Source organism: Patiria miniata, unplaced genomic scaffold (genome assembly GCF_015706575.1).
Source record: "Patiria miniata isolate m_02_andy unplaced genomic scaffold, ASM1570657v1 HiC_scaffold_24, whole genome shotgun sequence".
In the NCBI taxonomy this organism is placed as follows: domain Eukaryota; kingdom Metazoa; phylum Echinodermata; class Asteroidea; order Valvatida; family Asterinidae; genus Patiria; species Patiria miniata.
In genome coordinates, this window is record NW_024037063.1 from 16,993,825 (window position 1) to 17,015,351 (window position 21,527).

A 21,527-nucleotide genomic window follows, 5' to 3' on the forward strand; every position below is an offset into this window, starting at 1 on the left:
GAAGCATGTTAGAAAAAAAGTGATACAGAAATGAATTTGTTAGTGCCAAAAACATATAAGTAAAAATTGTATTCATGAGTTTAACATATTATTAGGCTGATATATGACTTTTTTCCATTTTTGACCAACATGGCGGCCATATTGGACACCAAAGTGGCCACCATCTTGAATTTGATCATGATAGCAAAAATGGGATACCAGAAATGAGTTTATGAGGGTCTAAAACATATAACTAACCATTTTATTTATTCTTTTATCACATTATTTGGCTGCTACATGCATTTTTCCAGCTTTTACCATTTTTGGCGGCCATATTGGCCGCCATCTTGGATATCTCCTTTACATCGGATTTTGTTTACTGTTGAGGGGGGGGGGGGCCTCCATACATACTCAAAAGTGTGCATTTTGCGTTCGAGATCCTTTCATGATGTCTTTGGCTATAGTGTCAATAACTATGTAAATCAAGCTTTCCAATCAGAGCACGGTTTTAGCAGCAATTTATAAAAACCTGACTTTTAAATACGAAAATTTGCTGGTATATATATCATCAATTTTGACAAGATATAAAATATGGTGTCTGAAATCCATGCTCTTGGACTTAAATGTAACTCGTAATTCATTATTTTGTCCATGGTATCAATTAGATGTCGCTGCACTTACATGTGCAATGTAAAATACATTTCTATGTTCACAATTAAACCTGAGGTATTTCAAAATTTCTTTTCATTTTCATCAACTTATCTGCTTCAGTATATAGTTTGATTCTTCTATCTTTCTTTGGTTTCTACATATCCTACAGTTACAAGCAGTGGCGTAAATCTGTGCCGGCAATCGAAGCGGGGGGGGGGGGGGCAGACATCACATTAAGATGTATATCAATATGTATACTCGCGCGTACATTTTCAAAGCTTTTGTACTCTGTTTCTCCACTTTTCAAAGCTATTGAATACATTTCAGTTGTTGGGACGCACTAGATGCACTACTGTCAGTAACTGAATTGGGTGCAATGGACTAGTGAATTATGAAAACTGGGGGTTCCCCAAGTGAGTACAAATTCTTGAGATTCTGTGCATTCAGGTCAAGTGCAACATTGTCCTCAGTACTCATAAAATCAAAACAATGATGAGCATTATTTATCTGCATTTCACCTGATTTCGACGAAAAAAATCTTAAGAACTTTTTCTTTCAATTTACTCAATTTCCAAATGTATTAGAAAGAGCCTTATTAGCTCCTCGCTTTGCCACATTGCGGTAAGAATTATGCGGGCGAAACATTGACAAGTGACAAACATAGATTTTCCATCATGCAAGATTTGTTGAAGAGCCTGTGATTCAAAGGAGCTCTGGCGACTTCCAATTCATTTTGCACGGTTGGGTTACATTGTACAAGTTCCTCGTAAACTGCTGAATGGTCAAAAGAAGAATTTTTTTAACAACAGCACCTCTTAGTCTTTTATTTCTCGCTTTGAAAGATCCTTCACTAATCAACTACCTTTGCTGGCTCAGCTCTCGTGTTCATTTTCAATCTATCTGCCACTCCTTGAAGAAGTCATTTCCTTTATCATCAACAACAATAAATGCGGGGAAGTCTTCTACTTCCACCCTCCACACAGCCTCCATGCCCAGCTCTGGATACTCCAGCACCTCCACTTTCTTGATGCAGTTCTGAGCTAGCAGGGCAGCTGGACCTCCGATGGAGGCCAAGTAAAAGCCGCCATGTGTCTTGCATGCCTTGGTCACCTGAAGAGAATGAGCCGAATATAAGTTTCTGATCAGTGCTGCCACTAGGCTTGGTGCTAGTCAACAATTATCTTTTGAAAAAAACCCCATATTTCTTAGCGCAGTTTTTGAAAAATTGTGCCTAGATTAGATCTTAACTTTGACACGTTATCTTTCTGCACTGCACCTCTGCTAACTTAATAAATTTAATGTTGGCAAAGCTTCACTATGAGCTACGTGCGCCAACAAAAGAGGGCGCGTTTTTACCACTTTTGAGAGCCCTTGGACGAGACACTTCTGCGTACTGTATTGGCTCGCGCGCCAAGTACACACGACTTCATTTTCCTAAATGTTTGCCAAGTCTAAGTTACTGCTCTTTGCGTTCAAGCGTAAGGCGTCGTTGGCGCGCGACAACGCTCAAATTCATCTTGTCGATGGTCTGCAAGACTAATCCCCGCCCAATAACTTTGGACCATTCGAAATATGCAGTGGAACCGATCGGGAACCGATCTCTAGGTCATGCACCACCCCAACTCTCCCTTTCCGTTGAAGGGCTGCTTGTGTATGGAGCCCTATATCTGTCATATCATGTATACACGCTTTGCGCTTTATAGCATACTGGTGATGACAGCACAACATTTGTAATTCACAACTCTGACTTGGGATTTTTCCCTTTGTTGCCTGGAAAATTTGGAGTCGATTCCAGACATAACTTGTCCCCTGGATGGAATTTGCCTTACACCTAAATCTGGGCACGCTGTCAATTCTATCACAAAGGTCCCTTAAATAGCGAATGCATTGTGAAAGCTAAGTGTTCAAATGATCCATCACAGGCCAGTTGGTCATGCACAAGGGGGGTCTCTCGTGAGTGTACAGTGATGACTTATTGCCCAGACTCGCCTATATGCACACATACCTGCTTACTCCTGTTCCCCTTGGCTAGCATGACCATAAGTCCACCAGCTGTTTGAAAGGCATCTACATACGAGTCCATCCTACCAGCTGAGGTCGGACCGAACGAACCTGAAGCATAACCCTGATACAGCAAACAAAGAGTCAGAGGTAGTTTAAAAAAGAACAGCAGAGAGAACTAATTAATATAGTTGAACCCAAAATGCATTGACTGAAACAACTACATTGTGATATCAATTAATGTCCATATCCCGATTTTCTACTAGTAAAAAGAAAGGGGAAAAAAAGAAGTCATGTTTGAGTGTAAAATCTGGGGTATATCTCACAATATGGCATCTGCCTGCATTGGGCCAACCAGCTGCCGGTCAATCTGGGCCAGTGCTACTGGCTAGCCAGTCCTGTTGCGCCTGCTACTGGCTAGCCAGTCCTGGAAATCTGGGTTATGTAGCTTTGACATGACTGGGTTATTATAGGGTAATTATGCTTGGGTGGGGATGGAGAATAATTTAAGCAACTCTTTCCTCCACCTCCACCCTTTTCAAAGCAGGGCGTCTCACAATTAGCCTAAATCAAATCATACTGTCTGGTTTTTCGTGCCAACCCCCTTTCTCACAGAATGACAGAGGTTGCGAGTGAGATCCTGGCACTATAAACAGGTGCTCCGGGCAGGTGCAGTTTGTTAACCTTGGTCGGTGATCCGCCTGGGAGAAGGACATATCTCTGATTCCAAACCCGTGCAGCTTAGTTTTCTGCCGTTATGCCCCTACCAACTTGGCAGATGACAGTGATAAGGATGCCTTCTTCGTGACGTTGCAATTAGAATTACAGCGCATCTCAAGACGAGATGTAATAATCGTCCTTGGCGACTTTAATTCACCAGTTGTTCACGATAGATCGGGCTATGAGCACAAACTGGGTCCATTCTCTACAGGGGTAGCAAATGGCAATGGGCGTCGCATGTTAGAACTTGCTGCCACCACAAATCTGTGCATTGCATACTCCTGGTTCCAACATAAGGACATTCACAAGGTCAGCTGGTACTCAACCGATGGCATTACCCGTACCACCATTGACTACATCCTGTTTAGTGGACGCTGGAGGGCCCTGTCGGACTGCCGTGTCTTCAGGAGTGCAAAATTTGGTAATACAGATCACCGCCTGTGATCGCGACAGTAAAAGCACCTCGCCCTGACAATGACAAATTCCGCATCCCGCGGTATGCCAACCAGAACAAGTGCATATCAGTGCAAAAGGTTTACTGCTCTGGATGCGGTTGATGGAGTACAGAATACATGGGCCAGTTTGAAGAGACCATGGTGACTGAGCTATGGAAGTTGCTGGACCGAGAGTTAAACGTCGGCAGCGCTCACCAGCAATCTCCCTCGAACTGGTCGAGACATAACGCCACGCTAGACTCAGTGGCCATTTAATAGAGTAAAGAGCCCTCTGATCGCCGACGCAGCATCAGAAGGGACAATATGGCATTCCATCTTAATGACACCAAATCTGCCTACAAGTGCAGAACGTGCCCTAGCTGTGTACCGACAGCAGACACTCCTCCTCGCCTCTGCTCTCGTCGGATAATGCAGTCTTGACGGATTGCCAGGCCAAGCCACAGGGATGGCGTGAGCATTACATGGCTGCGTTCAACACCCTTTGCCCCTATTAACAACTATTTGCAGCAGTTTGCCAGTGCTGGAGTAACCTCACTGGATACTGAGACAGAACCGCCTACCATCCAGTAGATTTAAATTGTCATCCGTAGACTAAGGCTGAGGGCACAGATGGCATCACCCCTGAGATGCCGAGGGCAGCCAGTGGTCCAGTAACTCACCAACTGACCCAGTGCTGGCACGATGGTATCATCGTGTCTGGGTACAAAAATAAAGGGGACCGCTACCAACAATCAAATCACCGACCAATAACCCTTCTCTCGGTACCGGGAAAGTTTTCATCTCTGTCATTCTCCATCTCATAAAACCACACCTATACAGCCAGTATACAGCCAGTTCGGCAATCCTACACCACTGACAACCTGGATCAGACAGAGGAGACTTTAAACAAGCTATGCATGGTGCTTCACTCAGATAGAGAGGCACCAATTAGCTGGAGGAGACCCAGAGGGAGGCTTCGCACGAGCTGGAAGTCCGAAGTCTCCAGTGTCCGGCCCCTCGAGGAACTACTAAAACTTGCACAGGAAAAGACAGCTTTCAGCTGTTTAGTCGCCACGGTCACTTGATTGCCTTGCGGACATTGTAAATGAATTTTCTATGAACACGGCCAATTACTTACGTAGTTTCGTCTACGTTCGACTAGTTTCACTAGTCATCCTCAGAACGAAGCACCACCAGTCGGTTGGTGGCGCTGTTTCCTGTTGCGGCCACTAGATTCACAAGCAAAATTCACAAGCTTACTTGGGTGGAACTGAACCACAGCCTCATGCTGCAGACGTCTTACAAGTTGACCACCAAGCTAGCCTGGGCTGGCTGGTTTGAAATGTGATATACAGGTTGAGTAAAACAAATCCCAAAATGTCGGGACAATTGTTTCAGTGAAGTTCTGCATGCAGCACTTTCAAAATCTAGGATATGAAAGCCGAATTCATAAGCTTTCTTTTGGTACAAGATTGTTCAAATCACTCATGCAATTTTCAACTTACGGAATGTTAAAACAACTAAAATCAAATGTACCTCAGGTGTCTTGGCAGGCCCTGCATAATAGACTGGATGATCCTTGATGTATTGAGGCAAACCTTCCCCGCTATCAAGCCTCTCCTGTAGCTTAGCATGAGCAATATCCCGAGCCACTACTAGCGTTCCAGACAGACTGAGGCGAGTCTTGATTGGGTAGGCTGACAGAGTCTGACGGATCTGGCTCATCGGCTGATTCAGATCAACCTGGTCATCAGCCAAGGAAAACATGTTACATAACAAATAACAAATAACATATCTTATTCATTAAAAGTGTTTCTATCAGTAGTTGGAAATGGAATTCCAATGTATCATCTCCTCTCTTTCTTTCTCTCTCCTTTGCTGTGATGCGCAAAAACGGGAAGTACTATCACACACCGGGGTCGCAGCCTTAGATTTGTTCCAGTATTGTGTTAATTATCTCTTTACCGACGTCGAATGCGCTTTACATGTGAGATCACCAGTGAGGACAGTTGTGCTAGTCTATTACGGCATACATCAAAATGGCGACCGGTGGTGATCGATTTGCGAGTTTAACCGAGGGATAACTTTGTGAAATTGTACACAATAAACGTAAATCCAGTGTCTTGGGTGAATGTTAAAGTTGTTAAATGACATGAAATCAACTTCCTATTCTGTTTATCTCTTTAAATGAAAATAATATTCCGCTTAATAAAAATACTGCATGATCAAAGCATGGTGGGCAAAATGAAATACCGCAGCTGCCTGAAAATATTTATGAGGTGTAGTAAAACAAATACAACATATTTTTGCAGGGAAATTGTGAAAACAAATTATCCCTCGGTGTTGGATGATTAGGACTACATCTCCTGAGGCGAACACCATGCGGCCATTAGTTTCCACTATTTCCCCACAAACCATGCATTTGTATAGCATCAAACAGCCAATCATGCGCCAGATCGTTTCAACTGAATCGTGAGATGGTTTAGTACCTTGACTACATCTCCTTCTAGATCTTCTAATTGTATCTCGGGGAGGTACTTTCCAGGGTCTGTCTCCAGTTGTTCTAGGAATACTCCCTCCTCGTTGATTTTGCCAAGAATCTGAGAGTGATATAAAGAAGACATCATTTGATGTTTTCGTTGTAGATCATGGCTAGACAAGAAATTATTAAGACGTCAAATTTGCTTGGCATTAGATCATGTCAGGTATAGAATGGACTAAGGATAATAGCAAAAGCTATTTATTTAGAGAACTATAAAAAAAACCTGATTTTGTTCAATTTGAAACGAAAAGTATGTACAAACATTGCAATATATTTGAGTAGCTGTTTGCAGTAAGCATGTGATAGTTAAATGTATTCATACCCTAGATATTCTAATTGCCTACAAGTGCTATGAATCATTGAAATGACACTAATTCATGATTGCTATAAAGAAAAAGAGAAAAACAATCTAATACTCCTCTAATTCTTGAACAGCCTCTATGCACAAGTTCCCTCTCAACCCTGATATTGTGAGAGATGGCGGACACTTGACTGCAATAGATATCTCTCAAACGACGTCACTGTCTACAGATTGTCACGTGCATCTGCATTGTTGGAGTCAATTTTTGGTGACGCGCATCGGCAGTGCCCTATAGTGGAGTCCCATATCGTGGCGCACTTCAACGTTTCCTCAACTTTCCTCATGCAGTGTTGTGAAACCTCTTTGTCGAAAAACTTCAAATTTATTCAGTTTAATACTAGTACTATTACCATAATTATGCTTGCTGCTGAACCTTTGTAAACAATTTCAGCAACATGATATTTAGTTTGAAATTCAACAAAGGCGGCATCCGGAAATTGGGCACACATTCTGCCGAGTGTTCCCTAACGTCAACAAAATCACGGAAAATCCCACACATTTCTTTAAAATTGATCCTGATAAATCAGTATTATCTTCACTAATCAAATACCCAACTACAAGTTTGTCAGAACATTATTTTTTGTTTTTGGGCGCATTTTGAAAGGGTTCATTTTGCACTTCAAAATAAAATCTGAAAATCATGCCAAAGTAGAATTTCTCTGGAACTTTGTAGCGGGTACCAAAAACTCCAGATTTATGAACGGGAATGTCTACAGCTTGATAAAATTTCACTTACTGTGAAATTTGAGGTAAAAATGTTTGCTTTAGCAAGGCACTAGAAGCAAAGAATAAAAATGTGCCACATAAGGGGCCGCGCCACGTTAGGGTACATCAACAATATTCCCGAAGAAATTTCGAACAACACTTTACAAAATGTGCGCACAGTCGTACCTAATTACGCAGTTGAATATGCAGTTGTAATTTTCCTTCGAAAATGGCTGTGTATGAGGGTGGCCATGCATACAGTGTCCGAAGATGTTTGTGCACATTCAAATGAAACTAAAGTTGTGTGCACTTTGTACCATATGCAAGTACCCAATCATATGGATGGGTATTTGCATTATTCTACTCTTACTTCTCTTGTTTCCCTTCTGGGGTACCGTTACCGACTTATATGGGGTACCATATGTTCCCTCGATCTGTGCAAGAAGTCCACCCTGGAGCTCTCACGACTAGGTCACACAGCTGTACTTGCAATCAAACAGTCCATACATAGGCATCAGAGGCATGACTTCAATACACAACTTATGTAATCAACATCGATCCAGTCTTCAAGTCTAAAATCTTTCCCCAGCGCGATACTCACCTGTCTATCGGCAGAGCAGGATACTCCTACACCCACGGGGCATGAGGCACCATGCCTAGGCAGCCTGATAACACGGACATCATGGCAGAAGTACTTGCCTCCAAACTGAGCTCCGATGCCTGTACTCCGACACAGATCCAGCACCTGCTGCTCCATGTCCAGATCACGAAAGGCTCTCCCATGCTCATTACCTTGAAACAAGTCCAAATGATATATAGACTTTTACCAATAAAAGCCATCACCGAAGAGGTTCAACGCTTGTGCAAAGGTTGTTGCGTATGCTTCTTCGAGGGTTGCCACATTAACACATGCATATACGATCATTTGCTTTGTATGTAGGTGTTTGTAACAGCTGAAAGTTTTGCCTAAAATTACATGTAGATATATGGAGGGCCATTATTGCCAAACTCTAAGAAAAGTTACAAGGGATATGATTATACATTAATAAAAGAACCCTTGTTAAATAAACATAAACTATATAAATAACTGACAAATCTCAAATGCTGACTGCATACATTGTTGCCAACCACTCTTGGAATGTATGCCAACTGATGGCCATCCACACATTACAAGTGTAATCGAGTCAATCATGAGACAGGGATGCACAATGACATAGGACGGTCACTTGACTTGAGAATGAATGACTTGTCTCAAGATGACGTAATAACAATCTGTGACCACTACAAGAAAATTATGATTTGTCCTCCCAAATTTGCCTTACTAATAATCTTGTATCCAAAACCTCGTATCATAAACTAAACCTTAGTAGTTTCTACCTGTTGTTGGCAAGTTGTCTAGGTACTTGGTGGAGGCCAGTTTGACTGTCTTGAGGGTCATTTCTGCTGATAGTCCTCCAATGACAAAAACCAGATGATAAGGTGGGCAGGCAGCAGTACCAATTGTCTGAAAATATTCAAATAGTGTGATTCAAAATCATATAAAAATTTAATTGCATTATTGGTTTCTAAAATCTTAACCTTGCCATGGTATACTGGGAAGCAGTAACGACGTACTTGGAGGAGACCAATCAGTAAATGGGCTTTATAACAAAAGTGCAAACTGTTATTAGTAACTCTAGAACTGATCAATGCAAAAGATCAATTACCAAAAATTTCCACTTCAGAAAGAACCAAAATGGATGTTGCATGCCCATTTATTAAGAATTTGTCCACTGAACCAAATCCTCCCAAACAAAAAGGACTCCCAAAAGTACCTCTTAGAGGTTTTCTACGGTCATTTGTTAGAGGGAACTGAACACGTCAAGTACATGGTGACACAGACAAACAAAAGACTTGAAAGGTCTCTAACTTATTACGGAATTCTTGGCCCAGAGAAGTTTTAAAATATGCAGTACTCGTCACCAAATTTACAATTCCAAAGTTATAAAATGGACCACACAATTAGAAAGAGGAGTTTACATGAGCTGCAATAGAAACTGTAATAAAAATCTAATTTTCAGTTACCAATGTATTCAGAAATCTAATTGGTAAAATAGCTCACGATATCCAGATGAGTTGTACCCGTGTCTCAATTATTCAATTATTCAATTATTCTACAAAATGGCATGTTTCAATCTAAGTTGATCACTGAAGTCAGATTTGTCAATCATTTCAATCAAATCTATCAATTCTTCAAATATTTCAATTCTCACATCTCCTCTTAATTAGTATTCAAATTTCAATATCTGCACTTTCCTTTAAATTTCGTAAATCTTTAACTCAAACACTCCTTGTTTGACACTAAGAGTTTTCCTACTGTAATTATTTCAATTACCTTAAATCTTAACTTGTAACAATTCCTATCTTCAAATCACCAATTAACCCGTGAAATTTCAAACTTTCACCTCTTTAACATCTCAATAATTCAAAATTACTTTCTTAGATTTACTTTCTGTATCTTCAATTTGACCTCAAAGTTCAGAAATCGTAATTCACTTTACGTTTATCAATTTTCTCTTCTGTTTAAGTTAAAACCTTCCTGTTTCTATATTAATAACAATTTACTCTTTAAATAACACCTCTTCAATTTTGGTTCAACCTTTTCTTTCTGTATAAATCTTAATCCTTCTTTCAATCTAGTTGATTATAAAATTATTTATGGACTTGAGTTACTCGAACTCAAAATGAATACTCATCAAACCGAAACAACCACTCTCCATTTTGGGGTTCAGTAGTCCTTAATGTTTTATTACATTTTAAATCATTGTATATTATCTCAATTTATATTTAATTTAGTATTTGAAGTTTTATTTAGATAAATAAAATACATTGCAAGAAAATGTTCATTATTTTGAAAGATTGAATTTGTTTCCATGACAATATTACATTTTTCAAAGTAAAGCATAGTTGCCATGAAACATCAACACAGTATTATTACTTCCTACTCAGATTCAAGACGTTTGTGATGTAACTAGATATATAGTTTCCATTTAGTTTACAAACAATTACAAACTTTCTTTGAAGTACCAGAAAAAAATTACAATATTATATAAAATATTTAAATATAACCTTGTTAACAATTCAGAACACAAAATAAAACTGTTTGATAAATCATATAACATTTCCAGGAATAAGCTGAGATAATTGCGGTGATAGACAGATAGAACCAGTGTTTGTGTGGGGAAAAAACGCCAAACAAGTGCAAAAAGCTGAGCTTCTGAACCCCAAAAGAGAGAAGAACAGGGGGAAAACCAAAGGTGGCTGATGGGGTGGTGGTGGGTTAAATTTCATCGGCAAAAATGTGCCCATTTTCCGGTCAGAGGTGGAATCGAGAGTGACGCGACGCAAAGTTATTTCGTGCTATCTACATGTACGGGGTAGAACTTTCCACAAAGGACCGCCAGTTATTCACGCGTTCAGCGTGTGATGTAATCGCAATCAACAACATCAAGGATCTTCTAAAAAATTCTCGAGGTATCCGCGCGCCCATAAACCTGAATAAATATTGCGCTTAATCATCATTTACAATCGCACTTTCAAAATCCAAATCAACTTTGTGTTATTAAGCCAGTTTATTGAATACAATTCTAAAGATGACTGCCGTCAGGTCCTTGTTAGCCTGCTAAACGACTATGCAGCACTCAGGTTCACAGGGTCCGGTAGAGTTAGGGGTCCTCGACATGAGCTTCAGTTCTTCAGGGTCGTGCGGGGCTCACTCTACCCAGTAGAAATATTTCCCATTCTTTGTGACATCTGAGATTAGAAAGTTTACAAGCCAAATTTCAAACTAAGATTCCGCATCATTTTTAGCAAGTAAAGATATAAAGACGTTAGAATTACTGCCCTAACAATAAAATCAATTTCAATTCTAATACAAAATAAATACGAGGAATAAAGTGGGCAAAAAAACTAATTTCAACTTACAGTTAGCATTTTCGTTACTGTCTTGGAGTTGCATACAATGTCAGCTTTTTGCAGACCACAGACTTTCAGTACAAAACCATGGTTGTTGGCTGTTCAGGCTAGAGCTGGCAATATAAATCAGACTAGCTGTATAATTTTGTTTACGGACAAAATAGGTCCTCTCTCTCGTTTGTCTGGCGAGCAAGTGTCTGCAGCAGCTTAGCATAGGCAAAAAACCCAAGCTCCTTTAATGCAAGGAATTTTGGAAGGCATATGGCAAATGTTCATATTCTATCGATCACTCATACTGCTAACTATAACACACACGGGTAACAAAAGCAATATCCTTGGCACGCCCACCCACATACCATGAACGACTTGCTCAATAATACTGAATATTCATCTCTGGAACTTCCAACCTATTAATGAATCCACACACACGTACACACAAACACTCAAAACCAAAAATAATTATAAATTATACAGTCACTTGTGACACTGGCTCGGTGCCCATTTGTGATTTGTCCTCCTCTGTCAGGCCGATTTCAGTTTTGCATTCCAAAGTGATATCTCTAACACCTGGATATATACGCAAGTTTAATAAAGTATTAAGTAAACAGTTTATTGCATTATTCATAAATCAGCGACGTAAAATGAAATGCCGTTATACACACTTGAAAATTGAATACTATATTTTTTCATTTGATCATTTGGGACAATTGTTATACCACCTCATCATTTCTCAAGTTAGAATGATCATGAGCTATCTTACTTTGATCTTCTCATCCACAAAGCTGGCCAACTTGGCAGGGTTGAGCAGGGCCTTGGTCTGCTGGTACAGGAACGTCTTGTTGGCTGAGCCGCCGCCCTTAGCAATGAATAGGAAGTTGTACTCATTGCCAGGCGTGGCATACAGCTCTACCTGGGCTGGCAGGTTGGTGCCTGTGTTGACCTCTTTGAACATGTCCAGGGGTGCTACCTGGGTTATGCAGACGGATGGGAAAAGAACCGGATAACAGTTAAAGCTCCAACAAATCAGCCATGTCTGTGGTTTCATGAATGACAATACTCGCTACAATGGGCAGTGGGCTAGTCCATCGGACTTGCACGGGGAATAAGACATTCCCGCCCCCAAGAGTCTCCCAGTTTTGGGTAAACAACCCCGCCACTGTATCGACAGAAAATCCAGAGTCGAGTCCCTAAGGCGGAGGGATATAGAGAGCCGCGTCACCTTCTGGCAACGCCTGCAGCTGCACTGGTACGTAACCAAACTGTATTGGTTGTACCTTTCCTTTGGATTATATCTGCAAGGCCAAGAAGGAGTCCTTTCGTCTGGGCAACTTTATACCTCCATATTACCCTCTCAGGCTTGTAGCACCGTGGAGAGGTCACTCTAGTGATGTCGCAAGATATCGGCACAAAACGAAAGCGGCAGTTTTAAGCTCGTCGATCCACTTGGCGTAGGAAACGAGCGGTGGAAGAGATCATCGCATCTTACTGAACAGCTACCGCCCGCCTCAGGCTGGGCAGCCCCAAGCCACCGATACTGCCTCGCCACGGTTTGCCTGCTTCATCTGGTGCATGGAGCTTAGAGAATTATTTCAACAAGCATGCTGAAACTCCGCATCCGTCTGCAAGATTGCTGTCATAGACAGCTAGAGAGCTCTCTTCAGACCGAACATCAACATTGCCTGCCTCCAAGAGACTCGACTAGCAGATAGTGGTTCCAGCAGAGAGTCCAATTATACCTTCTTTTCTCAGACAGCATATGTTGGCTTTGCTGTAAGGATTACTTTTGTTACCACTATCGAGCCGACCTCTGAGGGGAAAGAAAGAGTCCTCATTCCCCGTCCGTCCACATCAACAGGCTCCATCAATCTCCTTAGCATCTATGGTCCCATCTTCTGTTCCAGCCCAGAAGCAAGAAATCTGTCCAATGAGGCACTGAGTGAAGCAATAATCATAGATACCTAGCACCGAAGAATCGTACCTACTGCAGGAGACTTCAATGCAACAGTGATCATGTCCCGATGGAACTGGCAAGATAAACGAGAACAGGCAGACCTGCTAGAGCTGTGCTGCTACCACTGGCTATGTGCAACGAGCTCCATAAGGTCTTATAAAGACATCCTCAATCCAGCCACTGGCACCATGCAGCTAGACCTTGTCATCACCAGGCGCATATATCTCAGAAGTGTCCTCCTCATCCACAGTTACTACTGCACACATTGCGACACAGACCACTCCCTCGTGACTAGCACAGTGAGATTTGTGTCAAGAAGCTTCACCACTCCAAGACCAAGGATCGACCATGAATCAACACCTGCTGCACAACAACTTTGGGATAACTGTCAAAATATGCAAATGCTGAAATACTGTACCTGCGAGTAGCGTAAGTTTGTCTGTGTGTATGCATTGTAGATGCCCCGTGATAAGTGCTCATCATCTTTCTCATCTGTCCACACGTTCTGTCCCCTCTTGCCTGCAAAATGATGAGAAGTTTTAAAACTCTGCACACGAAACCTCCCTCATAAACATTATTTCAAGAGGTGAACACCAATGGCTAAGAACCCTACTGTTTAAAAATACATTGTATATTAAGTAGATCTCTACGATTGCCTTGAGTTTATTGAAGGAAGTGCGAGAAGATCGATGGTGTATACAGTATTCGTTTGTGTCCATATTTCTTTATTTGTTAGTATTATTGTTCGTAGTCTGTTTCACTAAATGCACATTTTCCTTGTGAATTTTACTTTGCTTAACTGTATTAAATATTAATAAATACCTTGGAGGTTTCTGATTTGTCGAGACTCGATCACGTGGGGGTGTATTTACGGTGATATAAAGACCGGCTTCAAAGAACAAGCGAAAAAAATGGCCCCTGAACCAGCATTGATCAAGCCCCATGGAAGGCAATGATTGGTCATATTTACAACAGTCATACGACAGCTTGTAACAATACAGCACTGCACATGCGCTCAACCACCTTCGCGTGAGACTGACGCGCGCGTACGCAACACAGTTGCTATGGGTGCGCGCGCGTAAGGAAGTTTTAAAACGACATCGTACAGCAGTGCAGTATACTGAGGATGTTTAAGACGAAAGCGTAGATCTACGATTTATTTTCTTTATACACGTCGCCCATCGACATATTTACCTTTCCTTAACCAAGCATCTTTGTAATTCTGGACACAAGGAATGTGTAAACGAAATTTCAGCTTCCTCCATCAGGTAAAAATATGAAAATTGTTGTAATTTGTTTCGCTACGGCAGCAGAAGTCCAAACCCTGGACGTCGTACGCGTACGCAATGAAGACGTTGTCCAGCGCGCGCAGCCTGGGCCCGGCTGTGGTGTATATAACAACGCTTATTGAAGAGACAGGGTACCACGCATACGTTAAAATATGGCCCATGAACATGAACACAAAAAAGTCTGGAAATATCGCCGAAAGAAAGTCACACAATTGGAGCATTTTAACTGTTTATTTCGTTAAAAAGGTATTTATTAATGGGAATAACAGTGTGAGGATCCGGTCTTCACTGCGTGATAATGACCGGGTGTGGGGGTGACCGCCGTTAATGGATCTCGACTTCGTCTCGGTCCATTAACAGCGGTCACCCCCAAACCCGGTCATTATCACGCAGTGAAGACCCGGCTCCTCACACTGTTATTCCCTTAATATGTTACGTGTGCAGGGCCCAAATGGAAATACGTTTTGAACTGTATGGGCACACCCTGGGTAAAGAAACATATATAAAAATATTAATAAGTGGTAATGAAATGTTTTCCATTGTTATTATTGTAACTCTCTTTTTGCAGGGGAACTGTGTGAGTGCCCGTCTCAATATTACATTTGTAAATGTGCTCAGGATTCATAGCATTTGAGATTATTTGTGTTGTGGAACCTTTCATTTCAACGAGGGGCATATTGCAATGCCTATGCCATCTGGAACTGAATTTTGGATTTACCTAAAATGATTGCAGTGCCTGTATCCTGGCAGCCTGGTAAAATCATACCAGCAGCAATGTTGGCATTCTTGAGGAGTTCCAGAGCTACAAATTTGTCATTTCTAGATGCCTCAGGATCATCCAGGATACTACTCAATTGCTAGTGGAAATAAGAAAAAGTTTACCTTTATCAAACAAGTTATCAAACTTGTAACTTACCCGCAATAAACAGGAGATTTACAAAAAGTTATTAATTAGATTTAGCGAGGCTGTTTGGCTTGCTACTCCTATAACACCTTTCTCGCGAATGTCCCACTCCCAAACCCAGTTGACATTTTTTGTCGCCTTCGATAACCTGCAAAATTCCAACTCAGTGCGGGCATCCAAACGCAAATGTTGCCTTCTTGCATATTCACGTTGGGTGTCAGATGACTGATTAAAGCGTCCCCCTAAAGAGAGTCACTGTTACAACCTGTAGATGTTTGGGTCTGAGCAAGTGTGCAATGTCCACCATTGCTTGTGATGATAACGCTGTCAATGCTTCCGGTGCAACTTGGAGAATCTTTCTGCCCTTAAATTCAAATGTTGACACAAAGTCCCCTGAAAACAATAACAAAGAAATGTGACATACTGCTAAATACTCTAGTTTGTTACTCCATAAATCCACAGGCGATTCCCACAGGCACGGTCGTACTAATTTGCACGCAAACATTGTGCACGGCATAGTGAACACCTCGCACGAATTCAGTGCTAATGCATACGTCATCGTACAGTCGGGAACCATGACAGTCGATGTGGTATTGATACGACAATGTACTTTCTTGGCACCATGCAGAATTTATAATGCTAATGAATATGTCATCATATAGTCGGGAACCATGACGTCGAGTCGATGTGGTATTGGTACGACAACGCTCTACGCACCTAATAGTGAGCACGTATTTGTATACATTACTCGTGGTCGTAAAGTTTTTAAAGTTCAAAGTTTGATATCTGGCTGGCAATGGGTAGGCCAATTGTTGTGTTGTTTGTTTGAACACTCAGTCAACTGTAAACCTTGTCTGTTTAATACTGGGAGTTTCATTACCCTTTCTTAATGACACAAACCGTAGTTCATTAAATGGTTGAATGGTACTTAATATTAAGCAGTTTGCATGTTTGTTGTGCCTTCTTGTAAGTTAATCTGACGTTAGAAGTGGAATTTATAAAATATAAAATGTAAATTCCCATCCCGACGGATTATTTTTTTATTAAAATCAATGTTAATTGGCCTTATGTAAATAACACTTTGAATTCAGACTAATTACCAGTCAACTTTTTGTAGGGTACATCAAATTGTGTATCAGGCTTCATGATGTCCTGATAGTGAAATGCCTTGACATCTGGTGCTGCCTTGGCTGCAGTGGCTTTGCCTCGATGCAGCAATGAATCCAGCAGGCATCGCTGGCACAACAGCAGACCTCGGCGTACTGACTGCGTCAACATGGTTCAAAGGCTAACTGAATGGCGATAGGAGAAATGAATGGAAGATAAGACAATATAAGATAAATGTAGCACACAATGCTCACATCTTTATTCCATCGTTTATTCCATCGCTATGCGCCCTTTGTTATATCGTGCCAATAACTCAAAAAGACAAACTGTATGATAAATGAATAAAAGGTAGTAAGAGTACATCGTTTTTTGCTTTCCAAAAAGTAACAGGACATTTTCGTTAAAAAGCATACTGTCTTGGTTTAAAGATAGTAAAGACACTAGAGACACCACACTGTCTTTGACATTATTCCTTCTGATCCGATATGCTGCCATTTGAAGAAAACAATGATAGAATGACATTTCGAACTAGTCTAAGCCGAGGGAGTTGAATACTTTGATCCTTGAACCCTGAAGGCAAATGTGAGTAGGGAAATCCCCGAAGCCAATTAACATGCAAATAGAATCCCGGGACATACCGTTATTTCGTTTTACCGTTTTGGATTTCCTCAAAAATAAAAACAGTGAACGAACCATTGACCGTTTTGTCGTTTTACAGTTTTGTAAAACAGTCAAACGATATTAAGTCACAAAAACAATTACCTTTTTAATGTTTTTGTAAATTGTAAAAAGCGATAAACGGTTAGTTGCTATATTTTTAGAGTGTTGTTTTACAAAAACATGACAATGACAAAACGGTCAATAGTCTTGTCGACCATTTTTTGATTCAGGTTCAGCAATTATAAGCAATGCACCTGGTCTTGGGATCAGTCATTGCCAGGGACCCACATTGCCCTCCTTACACTGATTACGTCATTCTCATGACAGAATTTGTCAATATTGGCTATTGAAGAGCCGCGCCGAACTCTAATTTCCTTCACTATCTGCAACTTCTTCATACGTCTTACCATCCTGTATCCATTGTGAAATTTTCTCCTTGAAAATTTCCAGGGCCATTTTTGCTTGCAACTCTTAGCCCGATCAACTGAATCGCAATAGATGGGAGTCAGTGTCCGCGCCAGGAATCACACCACGCATTAATTATGCCGAGGTAACACTTCTTCAGGCACAGCATGGTCCCCCTCCAACCCCTTGCCTACCGCCACAAAATGCACCACGGACTGTTAACTATGACACTGAAATACAAAATAACAGTCTGCATTCAATACTGACCGTTTTGCTGTTTTTCAAAGTTATTTGTGTAAAACTGTAAAACAAAAATCATTGATCGTTATGCTGTAATGAAATTTACTACACTGATAAAACGGAATAACCGTATTTATCTTAATACCGATTGACCGTTTTACAAAACTGTAAAACGACAAAATGGTCATTGGTTCGTTTACTGTTTTTGTTTTTGAGGATATCCAAAACGGTAAAACGAAATAACGGTATGTCCCGGGATTAAATAGGTCTATGGTTGCTATGGTTTCTCCACATTTGATTGGCTAGAAGTGATTGGTGGCGTTTCTTAATTGGTTTATCAGGTAACGTGGCGGCATATGTGCTTTTACCCTCGGCTTCCTCTCGGGTAATTATCGCCCATCCAGACTCCAACCGGTCTTAAACAGAGTGTTGTAATACCGCCCAAACACCCTTATAATTATTACATGTCACTGTGTATAGTAATAGTGTAGAGGAGGCCCTCAACCGAAATCCTATTGCGCCAGTTCACGAAAGAGTTTATCTATTTACAAGTGTTCCGCGTTATTTTGCAATAACACTTACGTTTACACTATTTTTGCACGATATTTTTTTATTCTTAAGTTGAAATTCTGCAAATGCTGACTCATATACTATCGTTTCGTGTTGGAATGATCGTTGTGCTCAACATACTAATTAAACACATAAAAAAATAATTCCTTAGCGGGCGGCTAATTATTGAACTTTAACTCGTTCTTAAGCACAAAATGCATGGGAAAATCCATTCTTAAGTTGCGGATCTTGCATTTTGGTCATGTTAATTAGCTTTTAGTGAAGGTTTCGCTCTTGTGCTCAAAATTCTAATTAAAGGTGAATAATTAGCACTAATTAGGCCATTCTTAAGCATGGAATGCACGGGATTTCTCATCTTAAACTATTGGTCATTGATAAGCTAATCGGATATTACCTTTTCGCGTTAGAATCGTGTGCGCAATATTCTAATTAAGTCAATTTTGGGGGTCTTTAGGCGGTGCCCCCCTCTCAAACGCACGGGGTGTGACACTTAAGAATGACGGTTTGGAAGGTTGGACACCCCCACCTACTCGCTGCCACCATCAAACCTTTTGTGCACGATATTCTTATTAAACCTCACTGGGCTCTCGGACTAAAACGGGTTATAAACCTCAAACTTTAACTGCCGTTTTCTCCGTTTTCTACTTTTCGAAAAAGGAAAAAGGAAAGTTTTTAACAATAGAAAAGTCTAATTTTTGACAGAACAGGTCGCTAAGACTTTGCAACATTATTAACCAATAATAAGGAAAAGGGGTCCGATTTTCATAGGAGTCGGATTTTCATATGACACCGTCATTCATTCCCTTGTTTACGGAATACATTATCAAAATAGCGCCCTCTTCCGCCCTTCTATACTCAAACCCCGCACACATTCTGCTTAATCTACTTCCTGAAACCAAACCGCCTGCACTTTGCACTTAGCAATTTTTGAGAGTGTCTGCCACTCAAACACACTAACAACAGCATTCTCTCTAATAGCCTTTCAACGCACATATATCGCATCTAACTACAAAAAAAACCCCTTTATCTGTACGTGGCCCTGCATTCTACAGTTGCTCCGGAACCATTGACATTATATCATGGACAATTTTTGGGTGGAAAATCTAAGTTTTTACTTACCGACGAACGAATACACGGGTCATACTTCATGCGTGTTTACCTACGTTGCGCGTGCGCTGATCTCTTCGCCTGATATCTCAGCAGGTCAACTCTACATTCGACTCGACCATTTGGGATGGAGGGGGAATTGTATGCTTTGCATCGTGCAACAATGCACGTCATTATTTTTGGCGCGCTGAATACGCTGCGCTGCATCGTTATTACAAGTTGTCAATTCTGGTGGACTGTTTCTAAATTTGACAAAAATGGGATGAAAAGATCTATCAGTAAATATTGATTGTATAGGCATATTTGCCTGTAGCTTTACCGAGATACAAAAGGAATAGTCTGTGTACAGCTGTAGGCCTATGCATTTGAGAAATTCGCAAGCAGTAAAATCATTCATATACATGTACACAATGGGGTTTGATCTTTAATAAACGTTAACATGTTTAATCTACTACCATTAATAAGTTCTAAAGTAGGCCACTAGTGTGGCTCGGATATTGCTGTACTACATAGTAGTGGGGCTAACAAAAATACTGCCGGTCTCCCGATAGAAGACACAAAAGGATGCAATACCAGAATACAACTCCAGGCCAATTTATTCCAAAGCTCTCAGAATTTTCAAGTTGTTCAACAACGTGTGTTTTCTGGTATTTCAACTGGTAGGATACACACGGCTTCAAATCCGATTATACACCTTTGGCATCAGACAATGGAATGCAAAGTGATTTAAAGTTTCAATAACAAATGGAGCAAGTCCTACTTTGTTGTGATGTACCATGATCGTCAGTGTCGAGAAAATATTAATGAAACTCCCCAGCAAGTCGAAAACTTAAACTTATAATCAAAGGGTACTGGATCCGCAAAGTATCAACAATAAAAGTGTTAAGAAATTCAAACAAACTGTGCTTTTGTTTATAAATAAATTAAAACTTGCGTTTCGGCGTCAAGTCAACGTTTTGCTATTTCTTTTATTTATTCTTCTGCTACTTTTGTCCAGTCACAAGTCAGATCACCGATAACCAAAAATGTAACTTTTAATCAGCCAATCCGCTACAAGCTTCCATACCCGGTTCGGCATGTAATGTCGCAGACGGTACGAGGCGTATTACTCGATTATCGTGTGCGCCGCTAGCCAGTCAACACTGTACTGGTCAAGCAGTTTTGCCCCAAAATAGTCGGGGCCTTCGTCTGACCACGGTTTACAATTTCTCTAACGTCGAGGTTTACTTTTTAAATGCCGCAGTTCACTTTTTTGCGGTATTTGGAAATCATGATGACCACGACTGAAATGCGTCCGCTTTTTAGAACACCATAATACGTGTACGTGACCAAAATGCGCGCTCTGTAGATCTTTTGGCATCCTGATGAGAAATAATGATAAAAAGCTAGCATATAAAAAAAGTATCATAGCTTGCACTCATCGCGTGCAAAATGTTTCTCGCTCCGTCATTAGGCCAAAAAAAAAAGTCTCCGGTTTCTGGTATGCGCGCGCGTCGCCGTAGCCATGCGCGTCGGCAAAATGAAAAAGTTTTTTTTCAATGAAAGATGATGTCTCAAACCGCCAAACTCACTGGTTTGACTGGAATCCTGCTGCTGCACAATTTTAACGTGTTTTTAGATTGGGTTATGGTCGAGAATAAGCTTAATGTGACCTCTCTGGACTCCCATATATTTGCACTAAGTTTAGTCGGGCTCCATTTGCAGTCATCAGCCGACATTTGAAGCAAAAAAATCAGGTAAAAAAAAATAAAAGCCGCGTCGCCGCACCACTTTTTGGGCAAGCTCCATACCAGAAACCGGAGACTTTTTTTTGGCCTTATGGGGCGCTGTTTTTCATATGTTTCTTATGGAAACAAAATTAGTTTGGCGAACAATGCTCTACAACTTCCATTTTGGTCTTGTTTAACACTTTTATATTAAGCAATAACTTCCATGCGTTCAGGTTTG

The 21,527-nt window shown here is 40.9% G+C and overlaps 1 protein-coding gene across 1 annotated transcript; it reads right to left on the bottom strand.

Annotated features, from left to right (window-relative positions):
* Window positions 1-1,230: 1,230 nt before the first annotated feature.
* Window positions 1,231-19,640, bottom strand: LOC119732588 (fumarate hydratase class I, aerobic-like). Its single transcript, XM_038206158.1, has 12 exons — window positions 19,593-19,640; window positions 16,592-16,783; window positions 15,757-15,884; window positions 15,306-15,444; window positions 13,717-13,817; window positions 12,108-12,314; window positions 8,771-8,897; window positions 7,995-8,185; window positions 6,275-6,385; window positions 5,322-5,528; window positions 2,636-2,755; window positions 1,231-1,740 (listed from the first exon to the last, which is right to left on the bottom strand). The coding sequence occupies exons 2-12, from the start codon at window positions 16,767-16,769 to the stop codon at window positions 1,522-1,524; spliced, it is 1,728 nt and encodes a 575-aa protein (XP_038062086.1). The 5' UTR covers window positions 16,770-16,783; window positions 19,593-19,640; the 3' UTR covers window positions 1,231-1,521.
* Window positions 19,641-21,527: the final 1,887 nt, after the last annotated feature.

What these genes read in the sequence shown, in the direction of transcription:
- LOC119732588 (XM_038206158.1), bottom strand. Translation starts at nt 16,769, where the DNA reads ATGTTGACGCAGTCAGTACGCCGAGGTCTGCTGTTGTGCCAGCGATGC. An exon ending in CAAACTTACGCTACTCGCAG is followed by an intron (nt 12,315 to 13,716) that starts GTACAGTATTTC and finishes TGCATAACCCAG; the next exon opens with GTAGCACCCCTGGACATGTT. An exon ending in AGGGGAACAGGAGTAAGCAG is followed by an intron (nt 1,741 to 2,635) that starts GTATGTGTGCAT and finishes CATTCTCTTCAG; the next exon opens with GTGACCAAGGCATGCAAGAC.